Here is an 18,656-nt window from a genome sequence, read left to right on the forward strand (position 1 = left end):
AGGGTTTCAGTGATGGTAATTCTCCATCGCTCAAGAAGATGGCGCTGTGTGATGACGTTCATTCTTTTCTTCCCACTTCAGACTGGAAGATTGACAGGTCCCTTCCACCAGCATCACTTATGGTGTCTGTCCACCTGGACCCACCTCTTCTTCTCTGCCTAAGACTGTCTTAGGCAATTGATAGTTAGGACTCCAGTCTGAAGAACACTCTTTTACGCATTTCACGTGTTGTGAAAAGGCACTTTATAGGCGCCCGACCCGGCACAAAGAGACAGGGAGGCACACGTAAAAATAAAATAAAGATTTATTTTTCTTCATCTGTGGGGCACGTCCCAAAAGCACTCCAAATAAATCAAAATAAAGCACACCACACTCTTCTTCTTCCTCCACTACTCCTCCCAGGCAACCTCGTCCTCCTCCTGACTCAGGCTCCCGAAGTAGTGGCTGCTGGGCCCTTTTATAGTCCACCCAGAAGTGCTCCAGGTGGTTGACTGCCGAGTTCCGGCTGTACTTCCGGGTGTGGCGAATACACTGCCCATAAGGGCTCAGGAGTCCCAGCTGCAGCACCCCCTGGCTGCATCTGTGGGACCCAACAGGGTTGCACCCAACTCCAATTCCCATGGAGCCCTGCGGGAAATCGAGGCACCGCTCCAAGAGAGAAGGGCTGCCATCTAGTGTCCAAGGGGAGGTATTGCACAGTCCATGATTGCTCCCACCGGAACATATAACGAAGGGGAGTTCCAGCCGGGCATGGACCCCGGCCATCCACCACATTGTTTATTTTGAAATCTTTTTATTTTCAGTTATACACGGTTCGCCTAAGGGTGCCCCAGCGACACTTTGACAGTCTCTGTCATATTTCTTACAATAGTTCTTAAATTATGGGTCACAACCCATTTTGGGTCGCATGTTGTCTGAATTTTGTACAGGCAGAGTGTTGATTCACAACTGTACTCTTTGAGAAAGGGAAGCATGAGGTTTGTGGAGTGCTTTATGATGTGTCATTTCGCAGTTACCTACAGGAGGGAGTTTAAGAGCCACGGCTCCAGTGGTGTGACTTCCAGAGGTCACATACTATTTGCCAGAGGCTCACACAGCGATTGAGAGGAAGGAATTGAACTGGCAAGCCAAGGCACCACATCATAACTGTCTGCATATAACTTGCTAAAGGAAAAAGCTGGTTTGGACAATGCAGAATATGGAAAGATGGTTTAAATATTTAATTTTAAGCAATTCATCTTTCATAGTGAACTTTTCTAAAGGTCATTTTCCAAAGCCATTGATATTTTAGGACACAATTTAAGAGAGGATGACAATAAATGAAAAGGAGGTGATTTGGAGGAATGCAATAAGAGGTGGGCATCTTCTGTTCAGGTTTCACAAGTTGAGGGCAGATCAATGGGCAGAAAGAGGGGGCAGAGTTCAGGACCTTATAGTCATCTGAAGGCTGGCTTGGAAAAGACAAGAAATAAAAAGAAGGTTAAAACTAAGAAAGACAGATTAGGAGAAATTAATAAAAAAAGAAATCCATTTGGTCAAAAAATGTGTGAAAACTGCAGCTTATCTCAAGTGTTCCTTTCTCTTCAGTTTTAGGACTCACCAGCCACACTGAAGCGATTGAAGTACAGGGAGTGGAAGGAGAAAATGTGAAGATTGACTGCAGATATCCAAAGGGGTTTGAAAATTATGAGAAATACCTGACCGATGTTCGATATAAGCGGAACAACGCCCTGATCAGATCAAAGAAACCGAACACTCTGGTGACGGAGGGTCGCTACACTATGTATGACAACACGGCCACGAGAGTTTTTACCATAACCATCAAGGAGGCGCAAATGAGTGATGCCAAGACGTATTGGTGTGCAGTGGAGAGGACCTTGAGGGATGACTACACCGAGGTCAAGCTCACTGTCCGCCCAGGTATGGAAAACTTTCTGATTTAACATCAGTTCAGTTCTTTTTGACCAGCACAATTTGACTGTCCTGCTTTCCTCTTGCTGGCTATGCCACCTTCTTGTTAGGCCTTATTTCTCCATAAATGGAAGGCTCAACCCAAGGAAATGTTGCGTCTGAGTCACGTAGGCTGAGCTTTCGGCCAAGTTTGTATGGAGATTCAAGTTGAATGGTAAGCAATCGATAAAGCCAACAAAGAGAAAGGAACTCATTTGTTTTTAAAATTATTAACAGCCCAAACAGTAACCAGCCAAGGCATGGCTCACTCCAAATCTGAATCTTGACATTTCAGTACAGGATTGTTTTAGCCCTTTATGATAAAATATCCATGAATGTGTCTATTGTGGTAGATGATTTAACATCTTATTAAAGAAAGAGAAACATCCTCTAACAGGACAAATCAGTAATTAGGCAGGAGAAAAGCTGTTCATTGTATCTTTTAACTTTTTTAGGGTGGATGTCGACTTTTGTCGACAGGAGGGGTTGAAGGGGAATGTCGACAAAAGTCGACATCCAGGGATAGGGGGCGACAATCAGCTGTTAATGGTGACAAATCTCACTGTCACGTCACAGGCATTCCCTCTGTGCTTGGAGGAATGCTAGACTCGTTGACTCGGCAACTAAACCTTGCGTGTGCGTGAGTTGCGAAATGTAAACAATGGCAAGATGGCATCGGCATGTGAAAAGGGAGCGAAGCAAGTGCAGAAAAGAAAACACTCGGCAGATGATGTTTTGCGCATTATCGCGGAGTCGGACTCTTGATTTTTCAGAATTGGATTTTATTGGCAGTGATCAGGAGATCGAGCAAGAGAGTGAGAAGCAGGCATCAGCTGATCAGACACCAGCCGATGCCGCGCCAGCGGATCTGCTGCCAGTTGAGTGCCTTCGCGCAGCCGATGCATCTACGGCAAGGTTCGCATGGGATAAATACACAGACATTGATCCGTTGAGAGCCGATCTGGCTACCGGAGTTTACAAGACGGCATGGCTTGCTGTTGGACACGACAGATCACCTAGCTGCTGTACTTCAGGATGCTCTCTCCTGATGCTGCTTTTCAGCTACTGTCAGACGAGACAAACAGGTAGGCAGAGATTTTTTTTGAATCGCGGGCTGCGTTTGCATCGCATTCTCGTTTTTCAAAGTGGAAACCCACAACGAAAGACGAGATGAAGCGTGGCATTACAAATAGAGATGGGACAGAACTGGTGATATAACTTCAGGGAGCATTGGTCCAAACGTGTTTTGTCCCCTGGTGGCTTAGGTACGTGCTGCTGCAAAGTTTTATTCACTTCTGTAATAAACAGAAGCAAATCCCATGGGGTGAGCTAGGCTATAATGCCATACATAAAGTTCATAAAGTTTCAGAAGATGAAAAGAGGTGACAATACGGTTTTTATGCAGGCAGAAAACTTGGTGGCAGTGGCATGGCACGATGGCAAATGGGTGACTTGTCTCTCTACAGTACACACTAACAATATATGTGAGGAAGTGCAGCAACAGACAATTGAAAAATAGGTACCAAAGCAACACATATTGTAAGGAGTGCAATGTGGCAATGACTGAAATTGGCTGCTTTGAGCGAGATCAGACTTTGCTGTGTAAAATGTATGTGATATGTATGGGAAATCATAGAGTATGCAGGCTCATACAACATGCAAGACAGTAACATTTGTCAAAAGGAAATATTTTTTGTTGATTTGATATGTTAAACAATTGCTTTGTGTTCTTTTTAAAAAAATGTTAGTTTTTGGAAAAATATTCAGCCCTGGGAGAAAAGAAACAAAAAAAAATTAGCCCTAAAAGAGTTAATTACTCCTCAGCAAAATGCCTTGGAGGGAGCGTTCTTCAAACGCAGTCCATTACAGCACGGTCAGAATGATCAGAATGGTCAGAGAAACAAGGAATAGAAGTTCATTTTATAAACTATTAAATTTACATACAGTGTCAATCAATGCATACATTTTACTCTGGTTGGTATTTTGGGTTACACCCAAATGATTTATATAAAATAAAAGTCTGTTATATTATATTCTGGTTCTTCTTATATCTTTGAGATGAGCCACCACTCTTGACATTTCTGTGTATGTAACAACTGTCCATTCTGGTTGCTTACAGGACATCTGCTGATTTCTTAGTCATCTCTTAGTCATCCTTCAGTATATTTTGTATATTACATCCACCTTTCCTCAGGTACATTTTTTACTTGACCATCTCAGTATTTTTTCTAAGCCAGTTCTTATATCTCAGTGTACATTTTGTTGTTCACTTGACCTTTATCTGGTTTCCTGGTGTGCCTGAACAGGTTTCTGAAATTTATTACACGTTTATGCTATGTATTTAAGATGAATGTTATGTTACCCTGAAATTATTCTTCCACACTATCACAGAGGTCTCAAGGTGTAAGAACCATTTATAAGTTATTTAAGTTATATTAAATGTTTGCCTATACAGTGGAACCTCGGTTCACGAACGTCTCGGTACATGTACAAATCGGTTTACGACCAGAAAGTTCGCCCAAACTTTTGCCTCGGTTCACGACCACACACTCAGTATACGAACAAGCCAGTTTCCCTTTTGGTTTGTACGTGTTCAGTCTCTCCCTGTGCATTTCCTGTGCAGCGAGTGAGCGAGCAAGAGAGAGAGATAGAGAGAGCGGGACACACACGAGAGAGAGACACACACACACACACAGGCAGCATGAGAGAGAGAGACGCATAAGGTGGAAAGGCAGTTAAAGAATGCACTGGGCTTGATTTTCTTTTCACTTCTGTTTACAGCAATCAGTTCATAGCGTGCATTGTTGCAATGTTACTTTTCTTGGTGGTTTATTAAATTCTGGATTTTTTCAAATGTTCATTTTTTTCCTTAAAACTCATTAAAAAAGTGTTTTTAGCCAGCGGTTGGTAGCGCTATAGTGCGAACTATTGCAGTGTTAGTTTTCTCTGTTGTTCAAGGTTTTCTTAGTGTTATTCAATGTTTTTACATTTTGTTTACTATTACGCTGTGCATTCTATGGTTTAATTAACTATATTTGTGCTTAAAAACTTTAAAAAATATATATATTTACATACAGTTCGTATGGTCTGGAATGGATTAATTGTATTTACATACAATCCTATGGGGGAAATTACTTCAGTTCACGACCAAATCGGTTTACGACCAGAGTTTTGGAATGAATTATGGTCATGAACCGAGATTCCACTGTATATTAGAGCATAGTCTATGGGAGGTTCTTATTATCCCCATAAGCTGAATTGAATTGGTATATTCCAAGTTTTTCATGTCTCTCTGACTATGGATTAGTCCAAGTTAGTTACCTGCCTTGCCGTGAGTATGATATAGTGTTTTAAGCCGTGCTTTAATGTACTCCATAGTATGTAACGCAACATGCTATACTGAACGTGTGGTTACGTATGTTTACAGCGTACTGAAGGCGAAGTAAAGCATCTTTAAGTATAGAAACATCTGAGGTTTGACAAGAAAAGCTACGTTTAAAGAAGAGACATTTTTTCCTATTTTTTTGCCTTTAATTCTATGTGTGTAACAACCTTTTTCTTTATTCTTGTGTGGATGGTTTGTTTTGAATTTTCACTAATGAACTTTTGGACTGAGAGATTTCTTTTGGCACGTGTTTGACCCGTGTTTGATCCTGCCTTACTCACAAGCAGCTACACAAAGGTTACATCCCAATTTTGACCCTTAATTATACTTTTTATATTATGTACATTAAAGAACCATCAACAACAAATCAAACCAAATTAATAATATATTGAACAATTATAAAACTAAAACTGAATAAATCAGATTCTGCAGCTGCATGAATGAAAGGTAAAGTAACACTTCCGGTTAACGGAAATTGAATATCTAATTCTTGTATGCAAAATTTGGTTGAACTAGGTGAAAGTGCACTCAAGTTATCATGTTCATACGCACACACACATACACACACATGCACAGGCACACAGACATAATTCCAAAAATTGTATAAATTGTATAAATTGTATAAAACGTTGAGATTCATCAAAGTCTCGAAATTGAATTTTTGGAGGATTTCAATACTTTCCCTACACTTCATACACGAGAAAGTCAGGGAGGTCTAAAATGTTGAGATTCATCAAAATCTCGACAAAGTATCTTCAGACGATTACAATACTTTTGCTATACTTCGTATACGAGAAAGTAAAGATATACAGTATCTCTAGCTCTGTTTACTCAATACAAATTATAACAGCCAAGTGAAAGACATAATACGCTGTTACACTACTGTTGCTAAGTAGGCAGTGGTATATTATGTGCATATCTAATATAGCGAAGGCTAAACGACAGGTTATGACAGCAGAGAGGTGTTGGGTTGGGGTTAGGGACTATTTGTGGAAGTGGACTGCAAGATGTAGAGAGTACAGTAGTGTAACAGTGGCGTAGCGTAACAGATATGTGTAGATCATTAGTCAGGCCAGCAGGGCTATGCAGGAAGATAGGTGGGCCATTCTACCAGCTTTTCTTGTATGTACCGCTTTGAGGCTGGCCCAAAATTTGGCCTGCTGGGTTCAAAGGGTTAAAGAAAGAGGAATATGTACTGACACATCATTGGCTTAGACAGGATAAAATGTTAATTGTCTGCACACCACCTTTAACAAGAAATAAGATGGCCAGCTGAACAAACCAAACAGAAACACAAGGCCAAAATGAGACTAACTACAGATTAGTTAAATATGGGATTGCTCTGTTGTTGATTGAAACAACACCTAGACCCGATGATCATCTCCACTTAGTTGCGTACATGGACTGGCCATGATCTGCTGCTAATACGATACCTTCACCACAACAGTACAATGAGATTCTAACCTCCTCCCACAGACAAATCGTGGTAACGTCACGCCAATCACAGATATTGAATGCAGGAGTATACATTAAATACAACATCAGATGTGATGTGTAAGCAGCATACAACAGGTCCTCTCACGCAGTGGTCAGTACAAGTGGATGAGGACAAAAAATGTCCAGTAACACGAATGCTAACAGTTTTGTAATGTTTTGCAGAAGATCAAACGATCAGAAACAACACTGAACCAGCAACCATTGAATTTAATGTCCAGTGAATATATTTTTTGTTATACTTTGTTAATCCCTGAGGGGACATTGTCTTTTGTCATTACCTTTGTGGGTTAGAGTGCAATTTACCATTAAAAGAAAAAGCAGACTTGGGGAATACAAACTATGGAGGGATGATTTCAAAGTATTTATTTTAATCAGTTTATCTTTCATACTGAGGTCTGCTACAGATTGCTTTCCAATGTCATTGTAGTTGCAACACACAACGAAAACAAATGAAGAAATACATTACTGGTATGCCAAGAATTGGAAGGAAGGGGGTAAAAGGAGTTGATGGTTAAAAGAACAGTGGTGGGCGAGTGAAGTTAAAGGTGGCCATCTTCTGTTCAGAGTTCAGGGTTGGAAGATCAGCGGGCAGAAGGAAGGTATAGAGTAGAATGAGATGTGTGATGGGACTTCATTGTCATCTAAGGGCTGGTTTGGGAAAAACTAGAAAAAAATACAAAGAGGAATGAGAAGAAGAGAACTAAGAAAGAGAAATCAAGTAAAGTTGGAGAAGTAAATAAAAATCTAAAAGAAAAAAATCAATCAGGTCAAAAAAAGATATGTGAGAACAGCAGCTTATCTTAAGTATTCCTTTCTCTTTAATTTTAGGAGTCAAAAGCTACGCAGGAGAGGAAGGAGGAAGTGTGAAGATTGAGTGCAGATATCCAGAAGGGTTTGAAAATTATGAAAAATACCTGACTGATGTTCGATATAAGCAGAATAACGCCCTGATCAGAGCAAACAAACATAACACTCTGGTGACGGACGGTCGATACTCTCTGTATGACAACACCTTGGAGAAAGTTTTCACTGTGACCATCAAGGAGCTGCTAATGAGTGACGCTGGGACATACTGGTGTGCAGTGGAGAGGACCCTGAATGATGACTACACCGAGGTCAGGCTCACTGTCCACCCAGGTGGGAAACGCTTCTGATTTAATTTCAGTTTAACCAGCACACTGAAGTGCCCTGTCTGCCTCTTGCTGGCTATGTGACCCTCCTGTTGTTGTGGAGAAATCTTCTTCAGAAAGAAAACAAGCAGAGTCTTCTAATAGGCAGACATAATTTAGACTTTATTACAGAGAATAGGAGACCACTGCGGCGCACATAAAGCCGTCTCAGTTCATGAAATGAGCCCAGTGGATTGGATACGGCTCGTTTTTATTTCAGTTCTAATCACAAAAACATCTCCGTTTCATACATTTTTCTTGTCATCAACTTTACATGTTATTTTCATAATAATGACCTTGTGTTGTACTTGCTTTCATAACAATTACCACACCTTGTAAACTCCTCTCCCCTAATAATCATCAAACTTTTCATATCACTCATTAGGACTCGAAGGTCGTACTTGCCGACTGGCCCAGAGATGACCGTCACCTAATCATTTCTCATACACATTTGCAATCATAAATTAAACTCTTTACAATCATCACATTCACTCTCAATGCTAAAATAAGCCTACGACAATTACATCGACAATCATGTTACATTATTTTTAAAACGATTCCTTTTCTTTTTCATAACTTCTTTAACACACTACTTCTCCGCTGCGAAGCGCGGGTATTTTGCTAGTATTTTATACATGCCAATGTGACAGCCTATGAGCACAGGCAGCTGTGTTGTTTGTCAGCCTCATACTGTCTGACTTACCAGCACAGGAGCTAAGCTGCTGGAGATGAATGCAGACAGCGGTTTTAACAATCAACTCTTAAACTCTTGTATAGCTCAAACTAACTTAACACAATGCAGTTTGCTTTTAACTTGACCATCTAGAGTATTCATAAGCCTTAATATATAAATTTAAATGCAATTTTAAAAAAATGTTTATGCCCTAGTGCAGGGGTCCTCAATCACAGTCCTGGAGGGCTGCAGTGGCTGCAGGTTTTTGTTCAAACCCAGTTGCTTAATTAGAAAGCAATTCTTGCCAATAATATAATTTCATGGCTGTTTGTGCTTTAACTCTGCTATATCAAGTAATCCTCATATCCTAGATTTTCTTCCCCTTCCTAAGGATATCATCCAAATGATTTGAAGGCTAAAATGGAGGAGTAATTCTCAGTCCTTCACTTTTTTCTCTTCACTTTCTTTCCAAGTATTTAATTAAACCCAGTAGTGCATGATGAATACACACAGGTGGAAATGGTAACAAGCCAAATGGAGAAATGCTGGTCTCTTTTGTCATTTGCATCTTATTGCTAATTATGAGCAATTAAAAAACAAGAAAACAGCTGTTTAAGACTAAAATAAGCAACAAGGGTTCAAAATCTTAATGAGTGAGACAACTAAAGTGAAGTAGAAGTGTTACTTGATCAATAAGTGCTTTTTATTAAGCAACTGGGTTGGAACAAAAACCTGCAGCCACTGCGGCCCTCCAGGACCACGATTGAGGACCCCTGCCCTAGTGTGTGAGCTTGCTTATCTTTCTTTAAGATTAAGGGCCTTGAAGACTTTTGGAAACTTGTTTAGTCGTTTGTCAGCCACAATTCCCTGCAGAGTCGCCATGTCCCAAAAGAAAAGCTTGTTTACTTGTTTACTCAAAAAACACAATGCCCTTGGTTCATAGAAAACAAGGCAAGTGAAAAACAAGCAGGCTACATTAAAAACAAAACCAGCAGCCTGTAAAATAACAGTGCCAGTCCGAACCACTTCAAACAGATATCAAGAATCTCCTTTTAATAGTCAGTAGTTCTAAAACCAATAGCAAGGCATATTGATCCTTAATCTAAACCTCAGCACTGTCAGGCCTGATTTCCTCCTACGTATATCCACACTATTATATTTTCATTAGATCGTTAAGTCTACAAATGATACCAAGCTAGGTGGACTGGCAGATAATCATTACAGAAAGACTCGGGCAGCATACAGGCTTGAGCAGATTTGTAGCAGATGAAATTTAATGTAAGTGAATGTAAAGTATTACATATAGGAAGTAAATCTTAGATTTGAATACACAATGGGAGATCTGAAAATCAACAGTACACCTTATGAGAAGGATTTAGTAGTCATAGATAGATAGATAGATAGATAGATAGATAGATAGATAGATAGATAGATAGATAGATAGATAGATAGATAGATAGATAGATAGATAGATAGATAGATAGATAGATAGATAGATAGATAGATACTTTATTAATCCCAAGGGGAAATTCACATACTCCCAGCAGCAGCATACTGATAAAGAAAATATTAAATTAAAGAGTGATAACAATGCAGATATACAGACAGACAATAACTTTAAATAATGTTATGGTTTACCCCCTGGGTAACGTTAGTCTGTCAGTGGAACAGGACGGTGACAGCAGTCTGTTGCTAAAGCTGCTCCTCTGTCTGGAGATGATCCTGTTCAGTGGATGCAGTGGGTTCTCCATGATTGACAGGGGCCTGCTCAGCGCCCGTCGCTCTGCCACAGATGTCAAACTGTCCAGCTCCGTGCCTACAATAGAGCCTGCCTTCCTCACCAGTTTGTCCAGAAACATAATTCTTACAGCACCACTGCCTCTGTTCATGTGGGAGAGGGATCGGTGTAGCATGTAGATGATGGCATCCTCTGCTCCCACCTTCTCCTGGTATGCAAACTGCAGAGGGTTGAGGGCGTGACGGACCTGTGGCCTCAGGTGGTGAAGCAGCAGCTGCTCCATGGTCTTCATCACATGCGACATATAGTGTCACATAGTGAACTCTAAGCTATCGACTTCCAGACAGTGTTCTGCAGCCATTAACAAGGCTAACAGAGTGTGAGGTTATATAGCACCTTGATGTGTGAAATACAAGCCCAAGGAGGTTCTGCTGAAGCTTTATAACACACTGGTGATGCCTCATCTGGAGTACTGGGTTCAGTTTTGGTCTCTAGGCCACAAAAAGGACATAGCAGCACTAGAAAAGTTCCAGAGAAGAGCGACTGGGCTGATTAGAGGACTACAGGGAATGAGTTATGAGGAAAGATTAAAAGAGCTGAGCCTTCACAGGAGATTAAGAGGTGACCTTACTGAAGTGTTTGAAATTTTGAAGGGAATTAGTGCAGTGGATTGATAATGTGACTTTAAAATGAGTTTATGAAGAACACGGGGTCACAGTTGGTTAATTATTAAGGGGAAATTTCACACAAACATTAGGATGTTTTTCTCCACACAAAGAACCATTGACACATGGAATGAGTGACCAAATAGTGTGGTAGAAAGTAGGACCTTAGGGACCTTCGAAACTGGACTTGATGTATTTTAGATATAAGTGGATAGGACTGGTGAGCTTTGTTGGGCTGAATGGCCTGTTCTCGTATAGATTATGATAATGTTCCTCTTAGTAACATACTTTATAGTCTTGTCTTGATGTGCTGCTAGTACGGTACTATCTCAGATACACTGCATCTGATCCATAATGTTTGCCAGATGGTCAAAAAACCAGAATCAAGACCTGACCCTGCAACCACAGAAATTAAATATCCAGTGAGTATACCACTAAAGGCAGAACAGAATATATACAGAATATGGAGGACTGACTTCATTGTATTTATTTTAATCAGTTTATTTTTCTTACTGAGTTCTACTACAGATTGCTTTCCAAAGTCATCATAGATGTGACACACAATGAAAACAAAAAAAAGTAGATTACAGCTATGACAATAATTGGACACAAGGGAGAAAAGGTTTAAAAGAACAGCAGTGGGCAAATAAAGTAAAAGGTGGGCATCTTCTGTTCAGAGTTCAGGGCTTAAAGATTGATCAACGAGCAGAAGGAGGGTGCAGAGTAGAAGGACACATGTGACAGGACTTCATAGTCATCTAAACGGCTGGCTTGGGAAAGACAATGGAAATTACAGAGAACAATAAAAAGCACAAAACAAAGAAAGAAAAATAAACGGACTGAAGGTGGTGCTGAGTAGAATGATGTGCCTGGTAGAACTTCATAGTCATCTAAGGGCTGGCTTGGGAAAGACAAGGAATATTACAGAGAGGAATAAGAAGCAGAAACCCAAAGAAGAAAAATCAACTGAAGTTGGAGAAAAAAAAAAAATTAAACACTAAAAGAAAAAAGATGTGTGACAACTGCTCTCTTAAGTAATCTTAAGTATTCATTTCTCTTTATTTTTAGGAGTCACAAGCCGTGCTGAAGTGATTGAAGTTCATGGAGATGAAGGAGGAAGTGTGAAGATTGACTGCAGATATTCACAAGGGTTTGAAAATTATGAAAAATACCTGACTGATATTCGATATAAGAGGAAAAACGCTCTGATCAGAGCAAACAAACCCAATACTCTGGTGATGGAGGGTCGATACTCTCTGTATGACAACACCTCGGCGACAGTTTTCACCGTAGCCATCAAGGAGCTGCAAATGAGTGATAACAAGACCTACTGGTGTGCAGTGGAGAGGACCCTGGGCGATGACTACACTGAAGTTAGGCTCATTGTCCACCCAGGTAAGAAAGACTTCACCACCAATTTAACTCTCTTTGACCAGCACACTCAAGTGTCCCGTCTGCTACTAACTGGCTATGTTGTACCCCTGTTACTCCTGACTCTGTGTTATCAGATGATATGATATATGATATCTATATTATTGTGAATTTCCCCTTGGGATTAATAAAGTTAATCTATCTATCTATCTATCTATCTATCTATCTATCTATCTATCTATCTATCTATCTATCTATCTATCTATCTATCTATCTATCTATCTATCTATCTATCTATCTATCTATCTATCTATCTATCTATCTATCTATCTATCTATCTATCTATCTATCTATCTATCTATCTATCTTCCTAAGTGGAAGGCTCAAGCACTGTAGGGTGAGCTTTTGTCAAAGTTTGCTTGGAGTTTCAAATCGGGTTGGTAAGCTATTACAGTAATTAGGTTAACAAAGGGGAATTTTCAAAGGGTTTGATATTTTCTTTTATTAAAAGAGCTGAGTGACAGGCCAAATTGTGACCAGACATGCCTGGTCCACTAAAAATATATGCATACTGATAGATCCAGTTCTGAACTCTTTGTGATATCCATGGATTTATCTCCCTAAGCAGAGGGCTCAACCCATGGAAGTGTCTGAGGACTAAGCACTTGCAATAGGTAGGCCGAGCTTTCTGCCGAGTGTTTATGGAGGTTCAACCGGAATGGTAAGCAATCAATTAGGTCAACAAAGAGGAAGGCTGAAAGGGTCTGACTTCACTTTAAACAGCTGTGTGACCAGCCATTCCTGTCGCACTCCACATCTGATGGCTGGTATTCCAGTGTAGAATTAAAACCCTTTTGTGATTCCTACAGATCTGTCCGTCATAGAAGACTCAAGGGTTCCTTCCACTTAAATATGTTGCATATTCATACTCAAGAAGCCCATTATTTTACACATAGAAAAAAAATTACAGTTGGTCACAGATCTACAGTGGGTGGACCAGCTAGCAGCTTCTCAGCTCCATCATACAGACTTTGATTCAACACCTGCTCACTTTGTGTTTAGGGCTTGTTGTAGCTCCAGTGTCCATCTAGATGTATTCACCACTTTTAACTGGTGTTCTCCATTTTGATGACCTGTTCAAGCTGTTGATCATATGAACGTTCAGGCACTGGGAGGCCAGACTCGTGGAGCATTGTCTAGTGGGCTTAGCTAGCTATTAGATGGTGTCAATGAGTGTATTCCTTTGGTGCCAGCACTCAGCATTCACCAACAGTACTTTTTTTTTCTTTTGTGGACGAAAAAGGCACACTGAAAAGCAGGCAGATAATATTTCTCAATTCTCTTTATTATTCATTCGGAGTCACAGTAAGTAGAGATTCAAAAGAGCATAACTTATTGCCGCAAAGCTCAATTGAACCCTGATCAAAAGCCAGGAGGGGTTTTTTATACTTCAGCATCTCATGATTAATAAGACAGAAAGAACATCCTTATCATCTAAGTAAAGTTAAACAATATGTCTGTTGAGCTAAGCATTATCTGTGTTCTCAAAGCTAAGCACAGGAGAGACGCCTTTGCATAAACTACATGTACTTTTCTGCAGCCTTGTGACCTTGTCCCTGAAACATTCACTCTGAGAAAGGGAAAACAAGAAACAGCTTAGATTTTATTCATGTGGACACTATTTCTCCTGAACCCTGGAATAACATATTTTTGTTAGTTCATAAGCCGAAGTGTTTCTCACTGGCAAGTTAGAAAAATAGTTATTATAAAAATTCTAATTTACTAAACGCACAAAATACATGGTGCTGAGGAGAACATTCTTCTTCTACATTCCCCCCTTTTTGAACCAACAAAAATATGGGTGACATAGGAGTAACGCGGGAAGTAGTAGGAGAAGGGGAAGGAGTGGAAGGAAAGGAGGAAGAAATTTGAAGCATGCATTCTTCGTGTAACATATAAGCATTGGCCACGGAGGCAGTGAAATACTGGGACACAATATATCTAATTAGGGGGACTATACAGCAGGCCACAAGTAACAGATGATAAAAGCAATGGCCAGTGAAATAAAAACTGACCTGAGCCATCAGCCCCAGGGGCTAGAAATGCCAGAAGTGGTAGCTAATTCATTTGAAAGGGCAGTTAAACCTGGCAAAGCACGGGTGATTGATCCATTGGGAGCCGTATTATTAGGGATGTAAGTGCAGCACGCATCACCAAACATAGTACATACACCTCCCTTTTCGGCAAGAAGCATGAAGGGGAAACTATAATTACTAGAGAAGCAGGTATAATTGCCTTCATGAGACTGGAACATCGGGGGAGTCATATGAGGAGTGGGGGGTGGGAAGAGGAGAGAAAGTGTAATGCAGTTATTAGAAAGAGGGAAAGGGACGGTAGCCAAATGTGGCCTGGCCGTAGCACAGGCGTAGCAATCAGATTGATTTACTTGCTTAGCCGAATATAATACTCACTGCAACCAACGGTTCTGATCGCCATAGCCAGTTTCAATTGAAAAAGTGGATGAAAGGGTGGAAATATTCATAATCTTAACAGGAGAAAAGTCTGAACCAGAAGTTGGGGAGACGGGTGTGTGTGCAGGAGAATGAGAGGTGTTAGTAACAGGATTGTCAATCTTAATTAGAAATCTCCCTAAAGGGTCTGTTCCAGATACATATGCCCCTAATATATAGGTTCCTGAGTCATGTAAAGAGGAGTTCTTCAAAGTGATGATCAAGGGGTTACAATGGTTGTCAGCACATTCATGAGAAGCATGTCCTTTTATGATAGAAAACCGATTTTTTCAAACCGTATTTTTGGGCCTCAAAGGGTTGATAACCCCAGTCCTCAGTTCCAGTGTTAGCAAAAACCCATTGCCAGTTGTCGCAGTTACTTCCCCAATAATACTTCGTAACAGTCATACACACGTATTTTGTCAGACCAGGTCCACTGGGCTTGTCGACCAGTCCCACAGTTGATAATAGAGCAGAAATCAACCTGCACTGATGTGGTGATTCCGAACGGGAAAGTCAAGGTGACCAGGGCAGTAGACAAGGGAAAAGAAAAGCATAGTAGCACAGCAATCAAGGGTGCCATCTCTTGCATTGTGAGACATGAATCCAGGTGGGCAATCCTTCCATTTTCATGTGGTGTGGACAGAAGAACTTGGAACGGTCCTCTCCACCTCGGCTGATGCCAATGTTTCCTCCGAGTGTCACGGACGAGGATCCAAGTGCCTAAGGGAATCGGCGTGTCTTTAGATGGAAGATTAGTCTTCCAGGCCTGGTTAACCTGCTCGTGGACTTCTTTCAGAGAAGCTCGGAGACCTGTAAGACAAGAGAGTAGATCATTGTCCACAATATGCAGGTTAACATTTCCCATAACCATGCCCACAGGCATGGGTCGTCCGGTCAGAATTTCAAACGGCGACAGTCCTAATTGCCGGTGTGTTCTTCCCCTCAATCCCATTAAGGCCAGAGGCAAAGCGTCTGGCCAGGATAAATTTGTCTGCTCACAGATATTTGCTAATTTAGATTTTAGGGTGCCATTATCAGTTTGCAATTTCTGTGGTATGCCCCACCTAGGAATAATTTCTTTGATTAAAGCTTTGGCTACAGTTTTAGCATCAGCGTGTTTAGAAGGAAAAAGTTCTACCCATCGGGAGAACACATCAACAATTACTAGACAATAACGGTAACCTTTAGACGGAGTTAGTTCAATGAAATCCAGGTGTTCAAACGGACCCATTGGATTAGGTGTAACGGCGGGACTTACCTGGGTGCCCTTTCCTACATTAGACTTTTGACACAATGCACAGCGCCTGCAGAACTGCTCTGCATATGTAGAGAAGCCTGCAGGTTCCCAGTGTTTTTCAACATCTTGAATCATGGCGTCCTTTCCAGCATGGTCTAACCCATGAGCGATTTTTGCCATACCTGGGAAAGAAGCCTTTGGGAGGAAAGGTTTGTGAGTTTGCCTATGGGTCCAGACTCCATAAGAGAGGGACCATTCTTTGGACCATTTTCTTTTTTCTCTGTCCATGGCTGCACTCTGTAAAGAAACAAGTTGATTATCAGGGTCCTGGTTATTTCTCTGTTGGAATAAAAAGATTGGTGTGTTATTTTATGCAGCCTGTTTAGCAAAGTGATCAGCTAATTCATTTCCTTTGCTGACAGGATCTTGTTTTCCTATGTGAACTTGACATTTAACGATCGGTAACTTTGATGGTTTAGTTATAGCTTCTAAGAGGGATTCAATCAGTTTTTGATGTTGGATCGGTTTGCCAGCGCTGGTCTTAACCTGTACTAAAATAGAATGAACGGCGTGAGGTACCTTTACTGTTAGGGGGCTCATGAGCACTTTGTTTGTCTGTATGTGGTTGCGTTAAAACTGCATTCATTCATAGAACTGCATTCATTAATCCCCCCTTTTTCGTCCATGAACAGAGTGAATGGACGAGAAAATAGTCAGTGAGAGGAGTACATTTTTTTTTAAATCACATAGAGCCTTGTCAGCCTGCTATTCCACTGCATGCAGCCAGATGGCAGTGTTCGCTAGATTTTGTAAAGGCTGTGCTCCTCCTGAAAAACTTACAATCAAACAACTTCTCAGGCTACAAGCTGGTACTACTTTTAAATTAGGAATTCATCTTACCGTGGTGCTATACATGCTAGCTTCCAGATCATGGAAAAGCCCGCGGCGGAACCGGGTCAGCGACAACAAGGAAACACTAATTTCCGTGGCGACCCAAGTGCCAGCTGCAAACAAAGACAATCCATTTCGGGAAACACACAGCACAACTCCACAACAAGAAAACATTCCCATCAAAAGCTATGCAGCCACAGAGAAATATCCTGACTTAACCTGTTGTTTTGTGACCGGTCTTGGAGTGTTTTAAATGATGGTTATACGGCCGCTAGAGAGAGCTCTTGTATCGCAAGAAATGTCATGACCTAAATATATTTAACGATAGCTTGAAGTAACTGCAGTTTTTTTTTCTTTTTTGTTTTTTCTTTTTTTTGTTTTCGACACTTTTTTATGGCCATTTACACCCAAAAAGAATAGCAATTTTCTGAGTGTCATGTGCACTTGTTGTTTTTTTTTGTTTTTTTTTTTCTTCTATCATCTACATACTGTATCAATATACTATCTTTTTCCGGCCAAAAGCCTTCTAAATTTGAGCAAGAGCTTGGCCATAAACACAAGGGGCTTCAGTATATCCCTGAGGCATGATGGTCCAGGTCCATCGGCGGTTTTGAAAGGTAAAAGCAAACCAGAGTTGACAATCAGGGTGCACGGGAATGGAAAAGAAAGCGTTAGCAAGGTCAATAACAGAGAAGTACCGGGCGGATGGGGGTATCGTGGAAAGAATAGTGGAAGGATTAGGAACAATAGGTGTTCTAGGAAAAACCGCAGAGTTAACTTGTTGTAGGTCTGGAACAAAACGCCATGATCCGTCAGCCTTTTTTACAGGTAAAATGGGGGAGTTTACTGGAGAGTATGTAATTGGAATAATCGCTCCTCGCCTCACGAGATCAGAATGTACGGCAGCGATGCCAGCCTCTGCCTCTGGAGACAGAGGATCCTGGACACGGTACAGGCGGAAGGAAGATTTTGAGAAAATCACCAGTGGCTCACAGTGTGCTATCCTTCCATAATCAATTTTCCCTTGGGACCACAGTGCTAAGGAAACATGGGGAACCGAATCTCCTAAATAGAAAACGCTTTATGAATATGTGAGGTGCACTGAAGCAACAGCTTTAGTAGACAACAAAAATACATGGAATGTGCAAAGTTTCAGAGCATGTGCTGGAGGAAAGAAAAGATTCTAACCAAGGTGTGTCCACTTCAGTAGGGAAATACTGGGCAGTACAAGGCAGGGTGTCCGGGACTTGTAAGTGAGGAAATAGGCATGAGGGGAAACAATGAAGGGCTTTCAAGAGGTAGGTGTGCGGGGAGATGTTCAGGGTCCAGGCTGCAAAAGAGGGCTTGGGGTGTGAAGTTTTGGCACAGGAGCTTAGGAATGGAGCAGCAAAAATCCTTTTTCAGTTACAGAAATTGAGACTGACAATTAAGTCATAAGTGCCTCTCCCAGCAGTTTCACAGGACACAAATGATTTAACAGAAAGCAACGAGTCAATAATGAAACTGTTAGTGCTGAGCTGTAATTGCAGAGGTTTTAGACCAGCAAAATATGAGGCTGTCCCGAGGC

The 18,656-nt window shown here is 41.0% G+C and overlaps 1 protein-coding gene across 5 annotated transcripts in view; it reads left to right on the top strand.

Moving 5' to 3' along the window:
* Nucleotides 1–18,656, top strand: part of LOC114647802 (polymeric immunoglobulin receptor-like) — a 97,973-nt gene that overhangs the window by 11,196 nt on the left and 68,121 nt on the right. For 4 of the 5 annotated variants that reach the window (XM_051924415.1, XM_051924416.1, XM_028796446.2 and 1 more), the window contains exons 2-4: nt 1,588–1,920; nt 7,661–7,969; nt 12,146–12,472. In XM_051924415.1, coding sequence (XP_051780375.1) covers nt 1,588–1,920; nt 7,661–7,969; nt 12,146–12,472 — 969 coding nt within the window. The remainder of the gene's footprint in view (nt 1–1,587; nt 1,921–7,660; nt 7,970–12,145; nt 12,473–18,656) is intronic. The other variant, XM_051924414.1, reaches the window with a different exon arrangement.

The sequence above is a fragment of the Erpetoichthys calabaricus genome, chromosome 3 (assembly GCF_900747795.2).
Source record: "Erpetoichthys calabaricus chromosome 3, fErpCal1.3, whole genome shotgun sequence".
NCBI classification, from domain to species: Eukaryota; Metazoa; Chordata; class Cladistia; order Polypteriformes; family Polypteridae; genus Erpetoichthys; species Erpetoichthys calabaricus.